Source organism: Ornithorhynchus anatinus, chromosome 4 (genome assembly GCF_004115215.2).
Source record: "Ornithorhynchus anatinus isolate Pmale09 chromosome 4, mOrnAna1.pri.v4, whole genome shotgun sequence".
Classification (NCBI taxonomy): Eukaryota; Metazoa; Chordata; class Mammalia; order Monotremata; family Ornithorhynchidae; genus Ornithorhynchus; species Ornithorhynchus anatinus.
The window spans coordinates 133,897,376-133,915,785 of record NC_041731.1 but is presented as its reverse complement, the minus strand read 5'-3'; the positions used below and the strand labels follow the sequence as shown (position 1 = coordinate 133,915,785).

Genomic DNA, 18,410 nt, shown 5'->3' with positions numbered 1-18,410 from the left:
GATGGAGACGGTCCCTGCCGTTTGACGGGCTTACGGCTACATGCTTTTGCACGTACTAGGAGAGTCCCGCTTAGCGGAATGGCAGACCTAGGGGCTATGGAGAAGCAGCACGGCTCGGTGGCAAGAGCCCCCGGGCTTGGGAGTCGGAGGTCGTGGGTTCGAATCCCGGCTCTGCCACTTGGCAGCTGTGTGACTGTTGGCAGGTCACTTCGCTTCTCTGGGCCTCAGTGACCTCATCTGGAAAATGGGGATGAAGACCGGGAGCCTCACGGGGGACAACCCGATGACCCTGTATCTACCCCAGCGCTCAGAACGGTGCTCTGCACATCGTAAGCGCTTAACAATACCAACATTATTATTATATCAATCAACCAGTGGTATTTATTGAGCGCTTACGATGTGCAGAGCGCTGTTCGGTGCACTTGGGAGAGTACAATGCACTCTCCCAATAGTAATAATAATGTTGGTATTTGTTACTGTGCCTCGATCTCACCCGTCTCGCCGCCGACCCCTGGCCCACGTCCTCCCTCTGGCCTGGAACGCCCTCCCTCCTAAAATCCGCCCAACGATGACTCTTCCCCCCTTCAAAGCCCTACTGAAAGCCCGTCTCCTCCAAGAGGCCTTCCCAGATTAAGCCCCGCTTTTCCTCAGCTCCCCCTCCCTTCTGCATCACCACGGCTCGTTCCCTTTACTCTCCCCCCAGCCCCACAGCACTTATATATATGTGTGTATATATATATATATATATATATAAGCATTATTATATATATATAATAATAATAATAATGTTGGTATTTGTTAAGCGCTTACTATGTGCACAGCACCGTTCTAAGCGCTGGGGTAGACACAGGGGAATCAGGTTGTCCCACGTGGGGCTCACGGTCTTAATCCCCATTTTACAGATGAGGGAACTGAGGCACCGAGAAGTTAAGTGACTTGCCCAAAGTCACACAGCTGGCAAATGGCAGAGCCGGGGTTCGAATCCATGACCTCTGACTCCAAAGCCCGTGCTCTTTCCAGTGAGCCACGCTGCTATATAATAATAATAATATTGGTATTTGTTAAGCGCTTACTATGTGCAGAGCACCGTTCTAAGCGCTGGGGGAGATACAGGGTCATCAGGTTGTCCCACGTGAGGCTCACGGTCTTCATCCCCATTTTACAGATGAGGGAACTGAGGCCCAGAGAGGTGAATAATAATAATAATGTTGGCATTTGTTAAGCGTTTACTGTGTGCCGAGCACCGTTCTAAGCGCTGGGGTAGACACAGGGGAATCGGGTGGTCCCACGTGGGGCTCCCAGTCTTAATCCCCATTTTACAGATGAGGGAACTGAGGCACCGAGAAGTTAAGTGACTTGCCCAAAGTCACACAGCTGCCAAGTGGCAGAGCCGGGATTCGAACCCATGACCTCTGGCTCCCAAGCCCGGGCTCTTTCCCCTGAGCCACGCTGCTGCTCTCTATATGTGGGTGTGTACAGATCTGAAATTCCATTTATTTTATACTGATGTCCATTTACTTCTATTGATGTCTGTCTCCTCCCCCTTCTAGACTGTGAGCCCGCTGTGGGCAGGGATTGTCTCTCTCTTGCAGTATTGTATTTTCCAAGCGCTTAGTAGAGTGCTCTGCACACAGTAAGCGCTCAAAAAGTAGGATTGAATGAATGAATGAGAATCAGCAGACGTGTTCCCTGCCCGTAATGAGCTGGCAGAGGAGAGGGGTTAGGGAGTGCTCTTGCCCGTTATCCCTCCTTTAGCCCCAGCATAAGATGAAGATGAGAATTCCGGTCGCCTTCATTGGAAGCAGCGTGACTCAGTGGCAAGAGCCCGGGCTTGGGAGTCAGAGGTCGTGGGTGCGAATGCCGGCTCCACCACTTGTCAGCTGGGTGACCCTGGGCGAGCCACTTCCCTTCCCTGGGCCTCAGTTCCCTCATCTGGAAAATGGGGGTGAAGACTGGGAGTCCCACAGGGGACAACCTGATCACCTTGTATCTCCCCCAGCGCTTAGAACAGTGCTCGGCACAGGGTAAGCGCTTAACAAATACCGACATCATTATTATTATTATTATTTAACTGTCCCATATCTCCATTTGAGTCAGTCCACGGATCCCAAGCCTTTTATTCAGACACGGCGGCTCCCCTCCAAACTTGGCCCACACAAAACTCTCCTTATCCCTCCAATATTTGCAGTCCGGGAATCGAACCAAGATTTCACAACCTTTTTCCACTTGATTGATTTAGTCTTGTTCTTCCCTCGTTCTTTGGCCTTTTTCAGGATTCTGACTTAGAGAACCCAGATCTCTTATCAGCGTCTAGCATCATTTGCTACGCCCAGAAGATATCATCGTCCATATTTTCATTAGGAAATCTATCGTTTCTAGAAACGGAAAGGTTGGATATCTTCGATACGCTTTGTCGACAACCTTTTCATTACTAGCGTAATTATTAGAGAAGCAGCGTGGCTCGGTGGAAAGAGCCCGGGCTGGGGAGCCAGAGGTCATGGGTCCGAATTCCGGCTCTGCCACTTGTCCGCTGGGTGACTGTGGGCAAGTCACTTCACTTCTCTGTGCATCAGTGACCTCATCTGTAAAATGGGGATGAAGACTGCGAGCCTCACGTCAGGCAACCTGATTACCTTGTATCTACCCCAGCGCTTAGAACAGTGCTCTGCACACAGTAAGCGCTTAACAAATACCAACATTATTAACATCATCATTAGTAGTATTCGGTACTTACTCTGTGCCACACACACTGCCGAGCACTGGGGAAGGTACAGTGCTTGGCACATAGTGAGCGCTTAACAATGCCGTAATTATCTAGCACAGTCCCTGTCGCACACTGGACTCACAGTCTAAGAGGGAGGAAGGGCGGGTATCGTAGTCCTCCTTTACGGATGAGGAAACTGAGGCCCAGAGAAGTTAAATGACTCGTCCGAGGTCACAAAACAGGCAGCTGGGTGATTTGGAGCTAAAACCTAGGTCTCCCGACTCCCAGCCCCGCACTGTTTTCGCATCGGTCATGGTGCGTCTTTTTTTTTTTTTCCAATTTTACGACATTTACCGTCTATTGCCACATAATTGCCTCTTGAATTTCATCTCAAGCTGAGTTTGTGTGGGCTTTTTCCTTGTTTATTGTTCAGTCGGAGTAGGAAAAGGCAAAACATTGTGATTATGGAAAGAAGCGAGTTCATTAGGATTCACTGTCAGCACCAAAACGGTCCTTTTTGCGAAGCCATTGGTCTGTGTTGAAGACAGAGATCAGAGGAGACGTTTGAAGATCTGTTAGCCAGACTGGTTTCACTGAGAAGAGCAGGGTTGTAAAATGAGTTAACAGAACTATCTGGCCTTCTAAAAAAGTTGAAACAGAATCTACCCAAGTTATTAGCTCCGGGGCATCAGAAAGATACTGCCAGCTTCCCGGAAAAGAGTCGGTAGAAATCATTTGAGTCAAAGGCAGCACTGATGGAGACTTAAAAACTGTGTAATGTCCTGACCGGTAAATACTTGCAAACCAATATAGATTTTTGCAATATAGAGAAGCAGCGTGGCTCAGTGGAAAGAGCCCGGGCTTTGGAGTCAGAGGTCATGGGTTCGAATCCCGGCTCTGCCACTTGTCAGCTGTGGGACTGGGGGCGAGTCACTTCACTTCTCTGGGCCTCAGTTACCTCATCTGTAAAATGGGGATTAAGACTGTGAGCCCCACGTGGGACCACCTGATTCCCCTGTGTCTACCCCAGCGCTTAGAACAGTGCTCTGCACCTAGTAAGCGCTTAACCAATACCAACATTATTATTATTTTTCTCAGAATAACCAAGCCCCCGAAGAATATTGTTTAAACAATTGAGATGATTAAAATGACTTTTAAGAGTTAAAGACAATCAGTCAATCCCTACTGGTTTTATTATTTGATGTGTTCACTGGGCGGTAGAAAACATTTGAAACCGTAAGAATTGTTTAAGTGAATCAAAGGCAGCACTGATGGAGACTTAAAAACCGTGTAATGTCCTGACCGGTAAATACTTGCAAACCAATATAGATTTTTCTCAGAATAACCAAGCCCCCGAAGAATATTGTTTAAACAGTTGAGCTGATTAAAATGACCTTTAAGACTTAAAGACAATCAGTCAATCCCTACTGGTTTTATTATTTGTTGAGTGTTTACTGGGTGGTAGAAAACATTTGAAACTGTAAGGATTGTGTCAGTGAGTCAAAGGCAGCACTGATGGAGAGTTAAAGACTGTATAAGACCGGAAGCAGCGTGGCGCAGTGGAAAGAGCACGGGCTTTGGAGTCAGGGCTCGTGAGTTCGAATCCCAGCTCTGCCACTTGTCGGCTGTGTGACTGTGGGCGAGTCACTTAACTTCTCTGTGCCTCAGTTCCCTCATCTGTAAAATGGGGATTAAGACGGTGAGCCCCACGTGGGACAACCTGATTCCCCTGTGTCTACCCCAGCGCTTAGAACAGTGCTCTGCACTTAGTAAGCGCTTAACAAATACCAACGTTATTATTATTATTATTATTAATGTCCTGACCGGTAAGTACTTGTAAACCAAGTTAGATTTTACTCAGAATAACCAAGCCCCCGAAGAATGTCATTTAAGCAATTGAGATGATTAAAATGGGTTTTAAGAGTTAAAAACAATCTGTCGATCCCTACTGGTTTTATATTTGGTTGAGTGTTTACTGGGCGGTAGAAAACATTTGAAACTGTAAGAATTGTCTAAGTGAATCAAAGGCAGCACCGATGGAGACTTAAAAACTGTATAATATCCTGACCGGTAAATACTTGTAAACCAATTTAGATTTTTCTCAGAATAACCAAGCCCCCAAAGAATGTCATTTAAGCAATTGAGATGATTAAAATGGGTTTTAAGAGTTAAGGACAAACAGTCAATCCCTACTGGTTTTATTATTTGTTGAGTGTTTACTGGGCGAGTATGCTAGTGCGCACAATCCCCTCCCTCCCGGGATATACAGTCTACTTAGAACATGAAATAAACTACAGTATATGGAATTAATAAAAGAAATAAAAGTATAATAATAATAATAATGTTGGTATTTGTTAAGCGCTTACTATGTGCCGAGCAGTGTTCTAAGCGCTGGGGTAGACACAGGGGAATCAGGTTGTCCCACGTGGGGCTCACAGTCTTAATCCCCATTTTACAGATGAGGGAATTGAGGCACAGAGAAGTTAAGTGACTTGCCCACAGTCACACAGCCGACAAGTGGCAGAGCTGGGATTCGAACTCAGTATCTGGAGAAGTGCCACCCAGAGCTGCAGGGCATGGAAGTACTGAATGATAATAATAATAATAATGGAGGTGTTCGTTAAGCGCTTATTATATGCCAAGCACTGTTCTCAGGGCTGGGGGGAATACAAGGTGATCAGGTTGTCCCACATGGGGCTCACAGTCTTCATCCCCCTTTTCCGGATGAGGTAACTGAGGCCCAGAGAAGCAAAGTGACCCGCCCAAAGTCACACAGCCGACAAGCGGCGGAGCCGGGATTAGAACCCACGACCCCTGACTCCCAAGCCCGGGCTCTTTCCACCGAGCCACGCTGCTTTGTGACAGAGTGACAGAAGCAGGAAATGAGGGACGGGGAGATGCAAGATTAATCAGGGAAGACATCCTGGAGGAGATGTGATTTCATTCAGTCATTCAATCCTATTTGTTGAGCATTCATTCATTCAGTAGTATTTATTGAGCGCTTACTATGTGCAGAGCACTGTACTAAGCGCTTGGAATGGACAATTTGGCAACAGATAGAGACAGTCCCTGCCCATTGATGGGCTTACGATCTAGTCGGGGGAGACAGACAAAAGCAATAGCAATAAATAGAATCAAGGGGATGTACATCTCATTAACAAAATAAATAGGGTAATGATAATGTTGGTATTTGTTAAGCGCTTACTATGTGCAGAGCACTGTTCTAAGCGCTGGGGTAGATAGAGGGTCATCAGGTCGTCCCACACGAGGGTCACAGTTAATCCCCATTTTCCAGATGAGGTAACTGAGGCCCAGAGAAGTGAAGTGACTCGCCCACAGTCACACAGCTGCCAAGTGGCAGAGCCGAGATTCAAACCCATGACCTCTGACTCCCAGCCAAGCTGCTTCTCTAGCAAATGATATACAAATGAGCACTTACTGTGTACCGTACACCGTACTGAGCGCTTGGGCGAGGACAGCGTAACTGAGTTGGTGAACACGTGCCCTCCCTACAGTGAGTTATTTCAGAAGGACCTTCAAGGTGGGGAGTTAGAATATTTAGAAACCATCTTTTCTAACTTGGATTTTTCTTAAGCCTTCGAAGGAATAGAAAATAGATTTTTTTTTTTTAAACCTCTGAAGGAGTAGAAGGTAAAGAAATAGATCCTGAACATTATAATTCATCATCATAGAAGCAGCCAGATGTGTGAGGTGTCAAAATCCCCAAATTAGATGTAACCCAACAGTCTGTAAAACATAGTCAAACCAGTGGTGTTTATCGGGTGCTCTCTTTGGGCAGAGCACTGTACAAAGTCCTGGGAGAGTAAAATAGAACAGACTTGGTAATAATAATAATAATTTTGGTATTTGTCAAACTCCTACTCTATGCCCGGCACTGTCCTAAGCGCTGGGGTAGATTCAGGCAAGTCGCATTGGTCCTCAACCCCCATTTTCCAGATGAGGTAACTGAGGCACCGAGGAGTGAAATGACTTGCCCAAGGTCACAGCAGACGAGTGGCGGAGCTGGGATTAGAACCCATGACCTCCTGACACAATCTCTGCCCACAGCGAGTTCACAGTCTAGATGGGGAAGCAGTCATTGAGAATAAGGATAATGTTGGTATTTGTTAAGCGTTTACTATGTGCCAAGCACTGTTCTAAGCCCTGGGGGCAGGTACAAGGTGATCAGGTTGTCCCACGTAGGGCTCACAATCTTCATCCCCCATTTTCCAGATGAGGGAACTGAGGCCCAGAGAAAGGAAGTGATTTGCTCAAGGTCACCCAGCTGACAAGAGGCAGAGCTGGGATTCGAACCCATGACCTCTGAGTCCCAAGCCCGGGCTCTTGCCACTGAGCCACTTTAAAATGAATTCCAGGTAGGGGAAATGGCAGCATAGGATGGTTATTTGTTAAGCGCTCACTCTGTGCCAGGCACCGTACTAAGCGCTAGGGTGGATACAAGCCAATGGGGTTGGACACGGTCCCTGTCCCGCACGGGACTCACGGTCTCGATCCCCATTTTCCAGATGAGGTAACTGAGGCCCAGAGAAGGGAAGTGATTTGCCCGAGGACACCCAGCAGATACGGGGCAGCGCGGCTCAGTGGCAAGACCCCGGGCTTGGGAGTCAGCGGTCATGGGTTCGAATCCCAGCTCTACCACTTAGCTGTGTGACTGTGGCCAAGTCACTTCACTTCTCTGGGCCTCAGTGACCCCATCTGGAAAATGGGGATGAAGACTGTGAGCCTCCCGTGGGTCATCTGATGACCCTGTATCTCCCCCAGCGCTTAGAACAGTGCTGGGCACAGAGTAAGCGCTTAACAAATACCAACATTATTATTATGATGGCGGAGCCGGGATTGGAAACCATGACCGTCTGACTCCCGGGCCCCCGGCTCTAACCACTAGGCCATACCGGGCGCATATAAGGATAGGGACACCTAAGTGCTTTGGGACTGGGGGATGGGGTGACTATCAAAATGCAGAAGGGACGCAGAAGGGAGGGTGAGTAGGGGAGATGAGGATTTATTTGGGGAAGGGAAGCAGCGCGGCTCAGTGGAAAGAGCCCGGGCCTGGGAGTCAGCGGTCATGGGTTCTAATCCCGGCTCCGCCATTTGTCAGCTGCGTGACTTCGGGCCAGTCGCTGAATTTCTCTGGGCCTCACTTACCTCATCTATAAAAAGGGGATGAAGACTGTGAGCCCCGGGTGGGGCAACCTGATGACCTTATATCTCCCCCAGCGCTTAGAACAGTGCTTGGTACGTAGTAAGCGGTTAACACCAGAGAAGCAGCGCGGCTCAGTGGAAAGAGCCCGGGCTTGGGAGTCAGAGGTCGTGGGTTCTAATCCCAGCTCCGCCGCTTGTCAGCTATATGACTGTGGGCGAGTCACTTCACCGATTTGTCCATTCCAAGCGCTTGGTACAGTGCTCTGCACATAGTAAGCGCTCACTAAATACGGTTGAATGAACTTCACTTCTCTGTGCCTCAGTGACCTCATCTGGAGAATGGGGGTGAAGACTATGAGCCCCACGTGGGACAACCTGATGACCCTGTATCTCCCCCCAGTGCTCAGAACAGTGCTTGGTACATAGGAAGCGCTTCACAAATACCGTCCTTCTTTAGTATTATGTGATTAGGTGGGCGTGGTGGGCCGGCAACCGTGCAGGGGGAGGGAATTCCAGGCCAGAGAGAGGACGTGATCAAGGGGGGCGGCGGCGAGACAGGAGAGACCGAGGTACGGTGACCGAGTCGGAGAGAGAGGAGAGGAGTCGGAATCGAAGCCAAGAGCGAACGAGTTCTCCGAGGGAATTTCAGCACAATGGATTTATCATTTATTGAGCGCTTGCAGCGGGCAGAGCGCTGTACTGAGCGTTTAAGAGAGACCTCTGTAAGGAAGAACGATCGTGCGCCTGTTTCAGAAATGTGAAGAGAGAGTTGTTCTTCTCATGTGAGCTGTTGACCTGTGATAAGACCGTGAGCCCGCCAGTGGGCAGGGACTGTCTCTATCCGATGCCGAATTGGCCATTCCAAGCGTTTAGTACAGTGCTCCGCACATAGTAAGCACTCAATAGATACCGTTGAATGAATGATTTCGTTTTCAACGATTCGGCAACCATAGCGTGAACTGCCAGGAAAGTCTTAGGATTCCAGATGCTTCTGGCCGCGGAGATTTTGTGTCGTCTCTTAGTGCCAGCGCCCGAAACACCTTCCCTCCTCAGCTCCGACAGACGAGTCTCCCCCCGCTTCAGAGCCTTATCGAAGGCCCGTCTCCTCCAAGAAGCCTTCCCAGATCAAGCCCCCCTTTTCCTCATCTCCCACTCCCTTCCGCGTCACCCTGGCTCGCTCCCTTCGCTCTTCCCCACAGCACCTCCGTAGACGTCTGTCATTTTATTTATTTGTATCGACGTCTGTCGCCCCCCTTCATTCAATTCAGTCGTATTTACTGAGCGCTCAACTCTGCGCAGAGCACTGTACTAAGCGCTTGGAATGGACAATTCGACAACAGATAGAGACCATCCCTGCCCAGTGACGGGCTCACGGTCTAATCGGGGGAGACGGACGGACAGAAACGATAGCGATAAATAGAATCGAGGGGATGGACGCCTCATTAAAACAATAGCAATAAATGGAATCAAGGGGATGGACATCTCATTAACAAAATAAATAGGTTAATAAAAATATATACAGTTGAGCGGACGAGCAGAGGGAAAGGGGGGAAAAGAGGGCTTAGCTGAGGGGAGGTGAAGGGGGGCAGAGAGGGAGCAGAGGGAAAAGGGGAAGCTCAGTCTGGGAAGGCCTCTTGGAGGAGGCGATGAGCTCACCAGGGGCAGGGAATGTCACCGTTTCTTGTTGGACTTTCCCAAGCGCTTAGTACAGTGCTCTGCACGCGGTAAGCGCTCAAGAAATATGAATGAACGCACTTAAAGGGTGAAAAGGGAGCGTCACTTTCCCCTGTAGATTGTAAGCCCGTTATGGGCAGGGAGTGTGTCGGCTTATTCTCTTGTATTCTTCGAAGCGCTTAGAATTCAATAAATCCCATCCATCGACTGAAGCAGCGTGGCTCAGTGGCAAGAGCCGGGCTTGGGAGTCAGAGGTCATGGGTTCTAATCCGGGCTCCGTCAGCTGGGTGACTGTGGGCAAGTCACTTCACCTCTCTGGGCCTCAGTTCCCTCATCTGGAAAATGGGGGTGAAGACTGCGAGCCCCACGTGGGACAACCTGATCACCTTGTATCCCCCCAGCGCTTAGAACAGCGGTTGGCACATAGTAAGCGCTTAACAAATGCCATCATCCTTAAATAGATTTGGAAATTCTGTTGATCTATTGGAAATCATTTGGATTTCTGTGGTGATGTCTTCCCAGCAGGCTGCGATCGGGACCCTCCTTTCAGTTCTCCTTTTGACAGGCTAATAGCAGTTTGCTCGCTGTGCCATTTAAAATAGCTGGCAGTCTTTCCGCAGAATTTCCTTATTTGGCAAGGGATTGAGGAAGTCTAATCCGGTAGATGGAAGGCAAAGCGACGCTGTCAGATTTCTGAGTGTTTTTCCTTCAAGACTTTGTCACCTTTCTCTTCTCATCAGCTGCTAACCCATTCCACTTGCCTGGCTTTTCTTAAATTTAGGGAGGGCTTTTTATTTCTGCAGGGCACTCGCGCAGATATTAATAATGATAATAATGTTGGTATTTGTTAAGCGCTTACTATGTGCCGAGCACTGTTCTGAGCGCTGGGGGAGACACAGGGGAATCAGGTGGTCCCACGTGGGGCTCACCGTCTTAATCCCCATTTTACAGATGAGGGAACTGAGGCACCGAGAAGTTAAGTGACTTGCCCACAGTCACACAGCCGACAAGTGGCAGAGTCAGGATTTGAACTCATGACCTCTGACTCCCAAGCCCGTGCTCTATCATCCATTCATTCATTCAATAGTATTTATTGAGCGCTTACTATGTGTAGAGCACTGTACTGAGCGCTTGGAATGGACAAATCGGTAACAGATAGAGACGGTCCCTGCCCTTTGACGGGCTTACGGTCTTATCCACTTTCCCGCCCCCCGCCACCATAATTCCTTCGCGATAGAAGAGGGAAGATCTTATTCTCTCCATCGGAAAGATCGTCACGGTGAAGCAGCACGGCCCGGGAGAGAGAGAGCAGACGCCTGGGAGCCAGAAGACCTGGGTTCCGATCCCCTCTCCGCCGCTCACCTGCTGCGTGGCCTTGGACAAGTCACTTCACCTCTCGTTGCTTCAGTTCCCTCCTCTGTAAAATGAGGGTTCAGTACCTTTTCTTCCTCCCGCTTAAGCCGTGAGCCCCGTGTAGGACGGGGACTGAGTCAGCGTGGCTCAGTGGAAAGAGCCCGGGCTTGGGAGTCAGAGGTCGTGGGTTCGAATCGCGGCTCCGCCACTTGGCAGCTGTGTGGCTGTGGGCAAGTCACTTCACTTCTCGTTGCCTCAGTTACCTCATCTGAGGAAAATGGAGATGAAGACTGTGAGCCTCACATGGGACCAATTGATTCCCCTGTATCTCCCCCAGCGCTTAGAACAGTGCTCTGCACATAGTAAGAGCTTAACAAATAGCAACATTCTTATTCATTTCTATCTGCCCCAGCACTTTGACCTCGGCACATAGAAAGTGTTTAACAAATAGTATTATTGCTATTATCATTATTTTCAGTAGAAGTGATATGACCTGAGGCCCAAGGAGGTTGTGACTTCCCCAGGGAGGTTAAGTGAATTGCCCAGAGTCGTGCAACACTCAAGCGCTTAGTACAGTGCTCTGCACACAGAAAGCGCTCAGTAAATACGAGTGAACGAATGCATTTGCGGAGCTGGGATTTAGAAGCCTGGCTCCCTGACCTCCTGACCCAAGCTCTGTCCCCTCAGCAGACCCGAGCTTCCAGAGGAGTCCATACCCGCCCTCAGTCTTCGCCTACCTCAGTTTCCTGCCCGGATTTGCCCCAGTTCACAAACCAGAGGTGCCCCACCTCTTCTTTCTGCTTTCCCTCTGTGTGGCTTTTTGGGGGGCTACTGGGAAAAGCTGTGGAAAAACCTCCCGCCGCTTAGAAAAGTCTGGAAGCCTCCCCAACCGCGCCTTCCTCTCCTCTTTTCCCACCCCGTTCTGCGCCGCACTTACTTGCTCCTTCGTTCGTCCTCCCTCCCAGCCCCACAGCACCTATATCTGAAATATATTGATTTATTTATCTATTTAAGTATATTAATGTCTGTCTCCCCTCCTCCCAATATGTATATATTAGACTGTAAGCACGTCAGGGGGCGGGGATTGTCTCTGTCTGTTGCCGTATTGTCCATTCCAAGCGCTCAGTACAGTGCTGTGCACATAGTAAGTGCTCAGTAAATACTATTGAATGAATGAATGTATCTGTCATTTACTTATTTATCTAATTATATTAATGTCTATCTCCCCCTCTAGACTGTGAGCTTGTTGTCGGCACAATGTGTCTGTCGTTTTAGTGTACTCTCCCAAGTGCTTAGCACAGTACTGCTGAGAAGCTGCGTGGCTCAGTGGAAAGAGCCCGGACGTGGGAGTCACAGGTCGTGGGTTTGAATCCCGGCTCTGCCACTTGTCAACTGTATGACTGTGGGCCAGTCACTTCACTTCTCTGTGCCTCAGTTACCTCATCTGTAAAATAGGGGTGAAGACTGTGAGCGTCACGTGGGACAACCTGATGACTCTGTATTCATTTATTCAGTAGTATTCATTCAATAGTACTTATTGAGCGCTTACTATGTGCAGAGCACTGTACTAAGCGCTTGGGATGAACAAGTCGGCAACAGATAGAGACGGTCCCTGCCGTTTGACGGGCGCTCGGTCTAATCGGGGGAGACGGACAGACAAGAACAATGGCAATAAATAGAGTCGAGGCGAAGAACATCTGTATCTCCCCCAGCGCTTAGAACAGTGATCTGCACATGATAAGCGCTTAACAAATACCAACATTATTATTATAATTAGTAAGCACTCAATAAATACGGATGAGTGAATGAACAAGAAGAACAGAACACCGGAATGAAGTCCTTTTTAAGGGCCAGTCATGAGACTTGGAGGGGTATCTAGTCAGTAACAGTCCTGAACGTGGCGTCAAGTGCCGTTTTTCTGGAGTTTGCGTTATTTTGTCGAGTCTTTCCTTGGGTGTTGTTCTGCCCCCGTTGCTCTAGACTCTAAGCTCTCTGTGGGCAGGGAGTGGGTCTCCCAACTCTGTTACATTGCCCTCTCCCAAGCGCTCAATATAGTGCTCTGCACCCAGTAAGTGCTCAATCAATACCATTGATTGATCCTTTCAGGGCGAGCCCCTCATGGGCAAGGTGTCCTACCTGAGTTATCGTTCTTGCAGTTATCCCCAGCACGAAATAATAATGATAGTAATAATAATAATAGTGCTGTCTGTTAAGTGCTTACTGCGTGCCAGACGCTGTACTAAGCGCTGGGATTGATGCAAGCAAATCGTGTTGACAGCCCCTGGGGCTCCCAGTCTCAAGCCCCATTTCACCGATGAGACAACTGAGGCCCAGAGAGGTGAAGTGACTTGCCGGAGGTCCCGCGGCAGACAAGTGGCGAGCCGGGATTAGAACCCATGTCCTTCTGACTCCCAGGCCCGGGCTCTACCCACTGCTTCTCTCCGGGTGCTCAGTAAGCAGCAGTGGAAATATGTAGTGGGATTTATGGGCCCGTTGTTGGGGAGGGATGGTCTCTATCCGTTGCCGAATTGTACTTTCCAAGCGCTCAGTACAGGGCTCTGCACACAGTAAGCGCTCAGTAAATACTATTGAATGAATAATGGTGGCATCAGGTGCTTACCATGTGCCAAGCATTCTACCAAGCAGGGGGGCAGAGAAAATATAAACGGGTCAGTCACTATCCCCTTTCCACATGGGGCTCACAGTTTAAAGGGGAGGGAGAACAGCGATCTAATCCCCATTTTACATGCCTGCACCTCAGAGTTGTTCTCATCTAAATTTATGGACTTTATTGAATTTATTTTGTGGAATTTATTGAATTTTTTTTTACCTACTCTCACGAGAAAGTGACACACACATCGTCTTCTCCCTTTCTTCTACCAGTGATCCAGAGATTTGCGATTAATGAGAGCAAGTTGCGTTTCTATTGCCATGAGGAGGTGGGCTTCACAAAGACTCTCTGTTCAATATGCAGGTGCCTGGAGAACTGGGAAGCCGCAACCTATAATTTATTTTTTATTAAAAGCGTTTTTTCTTGAATTAAGATTAAAGCGGCTTTGGGTGGTTGCTCCATGATTTAAAACTAAAGTAAGTGGGTTTAATAATAGAAGAATCACAGGATATTTAGTTTACAACCTGAAATTTGGATGCACAGCGCTGGCTGTTAGTGGTAGTCATTTTTTGTTTGTTTTTTTAATGGCATTTAAGCGCTTACTGTGTGCCAGGAACTGAACTAAACACTGGGTTAGATAGAAGCTAATCAGGTTGGACGTAGTCCGTGTCCCACATGGGGCTCACGGTCTCGATCCCCATTTCATAGATGAGGGAACCGAGTCACAGCAGAGTTGCCCAAGTTCACACAGCGGGCAAGTGGCGAAGCAGGGATAATAATAATAATAATGCTGGTATTTAAGCGCTTACTATGTGCCGAGCACCGTTCTAAGCGCTGGGGGAGATACAGGGTAATCAGGTCGTCCCACGTGAGGCTCACAGTTAATCCCCATTTTCCAGATGAGGTAACCGAGGCACAGAGTAGTGAAGGGACTCGCCCACAGTCCCACAGCTGACAAGTGGCAGAGCCGGGAGTCGAACTCATGACCTCTGACTCCGAAGCCCAGGCTCTTTCCACTGAGCCACACTGCTTCCCCGCCCTATTGGGATGAGAAGCGGAGGCGGCTCAGTGGAAAGAGCCCCGGCTCGGGAGTCAGAGGTTGGGGGTTCTAATCGCGGCTCCTCCACTTGTCAGCTGGGTAACTTTGGGCAAGTCACTTAACTTCTCTGTGCCTCAGTTACCTCATCTGTCAAATGGGGATGAAGACTGTGAGCCCCACGTGGGCCAACCTAGTAATCTTGAATCTACCCCAGCGCTTAGAACAGTGCTAGTGGCGTAGTAAGCGCTCAGTAAATACTATTGAATGAATTGAACCCAGGTTCCTCTGACTTGGGAACCTTAAAATAATAATTTCAGTTCAATAGGTGTAAGAAAAGAAATGTAGAAAGCCAGTAGTGTCATCTTGTCCTCCAGCCTGTCCTTTTTAAAGATCTTCTTGGGTAGAGAGAGTCAAGGAATTGAAAAGGAATAAAAAACTTTTAGGGTTAAATGATCTTGAAGGTTTTATGACCAGTTAGCCTGCTGGGCTCCCATTTCTAAGTTTCCTCTTCCTTTTTTTTTTTTAACCCCCTATTACTTTCCTAAGCATTCCCCTTCTATCGCTTGGCTCCGTTTCTTCCATCAGCCTGTAATTTTCCCATTTAAAAGGAGATAGGATTGGGATGGAGGCAGTCCAAGCGAGGATTCTCTTGCCGCCATTTTGGTCTTCGCAAAAAATTGTCACCTGGTAAAATTCTCAGTTTCTCTAGTGCCAGTGGAAAAGGGTTATCGAAGCAAGCAATCTGTTCTCTAGAAGGCAGACGACAAGAGAGCAGCACTTCTCCGGGTGGCCGTGGCTATTCATGGGTTCGAATCCCGGCTCTGCCACTTGTCAGCTGTGTGACTGTGGGCAAGTCACTTAACTTCTTTGTGCCTCAGTAACCTCCTCTGTAAAATGGGGATGAAGACTGTGAGCCTCATATGGGACAACCTGATGACCCTGTATCTACCCCAGCACTTAGAACAGCGCTCTGCACATAGTAAGCGCTTAACAAATACCAACATTATTATTATTATTATTGTTATTATTCCCAGGAGCTGTTTTTCGTTAGAACTGTCGGGGGGGCCCCACCCCGGACCCCCAGAGAGACCAGAGTTTGTGCCCAGCAGCTCCTTGAGGGAATACACTCCATCATTCCCTTCTCTGTCACGAGATTGGTTGGCTGTGAGCTCCCCTTTTCCCTCTGCTCCCTCTACGCCCCCCTTCACCTCTCCGCAGCTAAACCCTCTTCTCCCCCCTTTCCCTCTGCTCCTCCCCCTCTCCCATCCCATCCCCTCGGCACCGTCCTCGTCCGCTCGACTGTATCTATCTTCATCACCCTATTTGTCAGTGAGATGCACATCACCCTGATTCTCTTTATCTGCTATTGTTTTAATGAGATGTTCATCCCCTCGATTCTATTTATTGCCATCGTTCTTGTCCCTCCGTCTCCCCCGATGAGACCGTGAGCCCGTCAAAGGGCAGGGACTATCTCTATCTGGTACCGATTTGTCCATTCCGAGCGCTTAGTCCAGTGCTCTGCACCTAGTAAGCGCTCAATAAATACTATCGAATGAATGAATGATGACATCGTAAAAGGAGATTTTAGTTTAGCGGAGGGCACCGGTAGATATATTAAAGGTGAGGAATCGAGGGGGCGGGAGAGAAAAACTCGCAAGATCCAGTGAAGCTCGGGCTGAGTCTGAGAGTCTTTCCAAGGCGTTCAGACAAACGGTTGGACGTTTGCTCATTCGTCGGTGTCCTTTAAGCCCTTTTCACCAATAAGAATGTAGGGCCCGATATTGCGGACGTTGCTTTCGAAGGACCTAAGGTATGGAATTTGCCAGTTGGATGCATTTGTTGCTGAATTATTCATTCATTCAATAGTATATATTGAGCGCTTACTATGTGCAGAGCACTGTACGAAGCGCTTGGAATGGACAGTTCGGTGACAGATCGAGACAATCCCTGCCCATTGACGGGCTTACAGAGTCTAATCGGGGAAGACGGACAACAACGATAGCAATAAATAGAAGCAAGGGGATGTACACCTCATTAACAAAATAAATAGGGTGATAAAGGTATATAAAAATGAGCGGACGAGCACAGTGCTCAGGGGAGGGGGAGGGAGAGGGGGAGGAGCAGAGGAAAAGGGGGGAAAGGGGGTTTAAGCTGAGGGGAGGTGAAGGCAGGGTCCGAGAGGGAGCAGAGGGAAAAGGGGAAGCTCAATGCTCCGCTCCCAGTAAGCGCTCAATAAATACGTTCGCATGAATAAATGAATGAATTCTCTGAGTATTTCGAGGTGGGTTCGAAATGCTCCATGTTCCGAAACGGTACGGCGCTAACGGTAGGCGAAGACCTCGTGGGGAAAGCCTCTTTGGGACAAGGGCATCGGTGAGGTCAGTTCTTTCAGCAAGACGAGCGCGGACCGTGGGCAGAGGGCACTGGACTGGAGGGTGACAAAAAAGATTCCGTTAGCCGGATTTATTGAGCACTCAACTGGGTGCAGAGCACTGTGTGAAGCGCTTGGGAGAGTACGGCAGAGCAATATAACAGACATCGTTCCCTGCCCCCGGCGCGCTTGCAGTTTAGAGGAGATAGATCGTATGAATTGTCCCCATCCAGTCTCTTGCTTGGAAGACCTAATTTAGTCCGGAGCTCGAGGCCGTACCGTTTTTAGAATCTGTTGGCTAGCTTCTCACCTCGACGTCTTGGGGATGATTTTCCCACAGCACTCGCGTGGATATCTGTAATTTCTTTAGGTATATTTAACGTCTCCCTCCCCCTCTAGACTCTAAGGTTGTTGTGAGCAGGGAAGGTGTCTGTTACGGCGTTCTGTCGTACGCTCCCGAGCGCTTAGTGTAGTGTTTTGCACACAGTAAACTCTCAAAAAACAGGATTGAGTGATTGAAATGATTGCTAATAAATAAAGTTGGTATTTGTTAAGCGCCCACTATGTGCCGAGCACTGTTCTAAGCGCTAGGGTAGACACAGGGGAATCAGGTTGTCCCACGTGGGGCTCACAGTCTTCATCCCCATTTTCCAGATGAGGGAACTGTGGCCCAGAGAAGTGAAGTGACTCGCCCACAGTCCCACAGCTGACAAGTGGCAGAGCTGGGATTCGAACCCATGACCTCTGACTCCAAAGCCCGTGCTCTTTCCACTGAGCCACACTGCTTCTAATGACAGAGGAGTGACAAGGCCCGAAGAATGTGGGCAGGCGGAAGGTCTGGCCCCCATGGCCCAGGCGCCACCCCCAAAAAAGCCCGTTACTTTCAGTCGCTTGGGCCCGCGATGAGCAGGTTGGACTCTGAAGATGATAAGATGATATGATTGCGAAGCAGCGTGGCTCAGTGGGAAGAGCCCGGGCTTGGGAGTCAGAGGTCATGGGTTCGAATCCCCGCTCTGCCACTTGTCGGCTGTGGGACTGGGGGCAAGTCACTTCACCTCTCTGGGCCTCAGTTCCCTCAACTGTAAAATGGGGATGAAGACTGTGAGCCTCACGTGGGACAACCCGATGACCCTGTATCTCCCCCAGCCCTTAGAACAGTGCTCCGCACATAGTAAGCGCTTAACAAACACCAACATCATCATTCTTATGATCGTTCCTGCTGGTATCGATGGACACAGTCGTAACTGCATTTCGTTTTGCCCTTCCCCAGGGACCTGTAAGATCGGGCCATGAATGGTGACACGGGGGCAGCGGTGGTGACCTCACCACCCCCGACCACAGCCCCTCACAAGGAGCGCTACTTCGATCGAGTGGATGAGAACAACCCAGAATATCTGCGAGAGAGGAACATGGCCCCGGATCTCCGTCAGGATTTCAACATGATGGAGCAGAAGAAGAGAGTCTCCATGATCCTGCAGAGTCCCGTAAGAGAAGG

General features: G+C 49.0%; 1 protein-coding gene across 16 annotated transcripts in view; it reads left to right on the top strand.

Moving 5' to 3' along the window:
• Positions 1-18,410, top strand: part of ADD1 (adducin 1) — a 105,030-nt gene that overhangs the window by 44,941 nt on the left and 41,679 nt on the right. For all 16 annotated transcript variants that reach the window (XM_029064059.2, XM_029064056.2, XM_029064058.2 and 13 more), the window contains exon 2: positions 18,186-18,399. In XM_029064059.2, coding sequence (XP_028919892.1) covers positions 18,205-18,399 — 195 coding nt within the window. In that variant the 5' untranslated portion in view covers positions 18,186-18,204. The remainder of the gene's footprint in view (positions 1-18,185; positions 18,400-18,410) is intronic.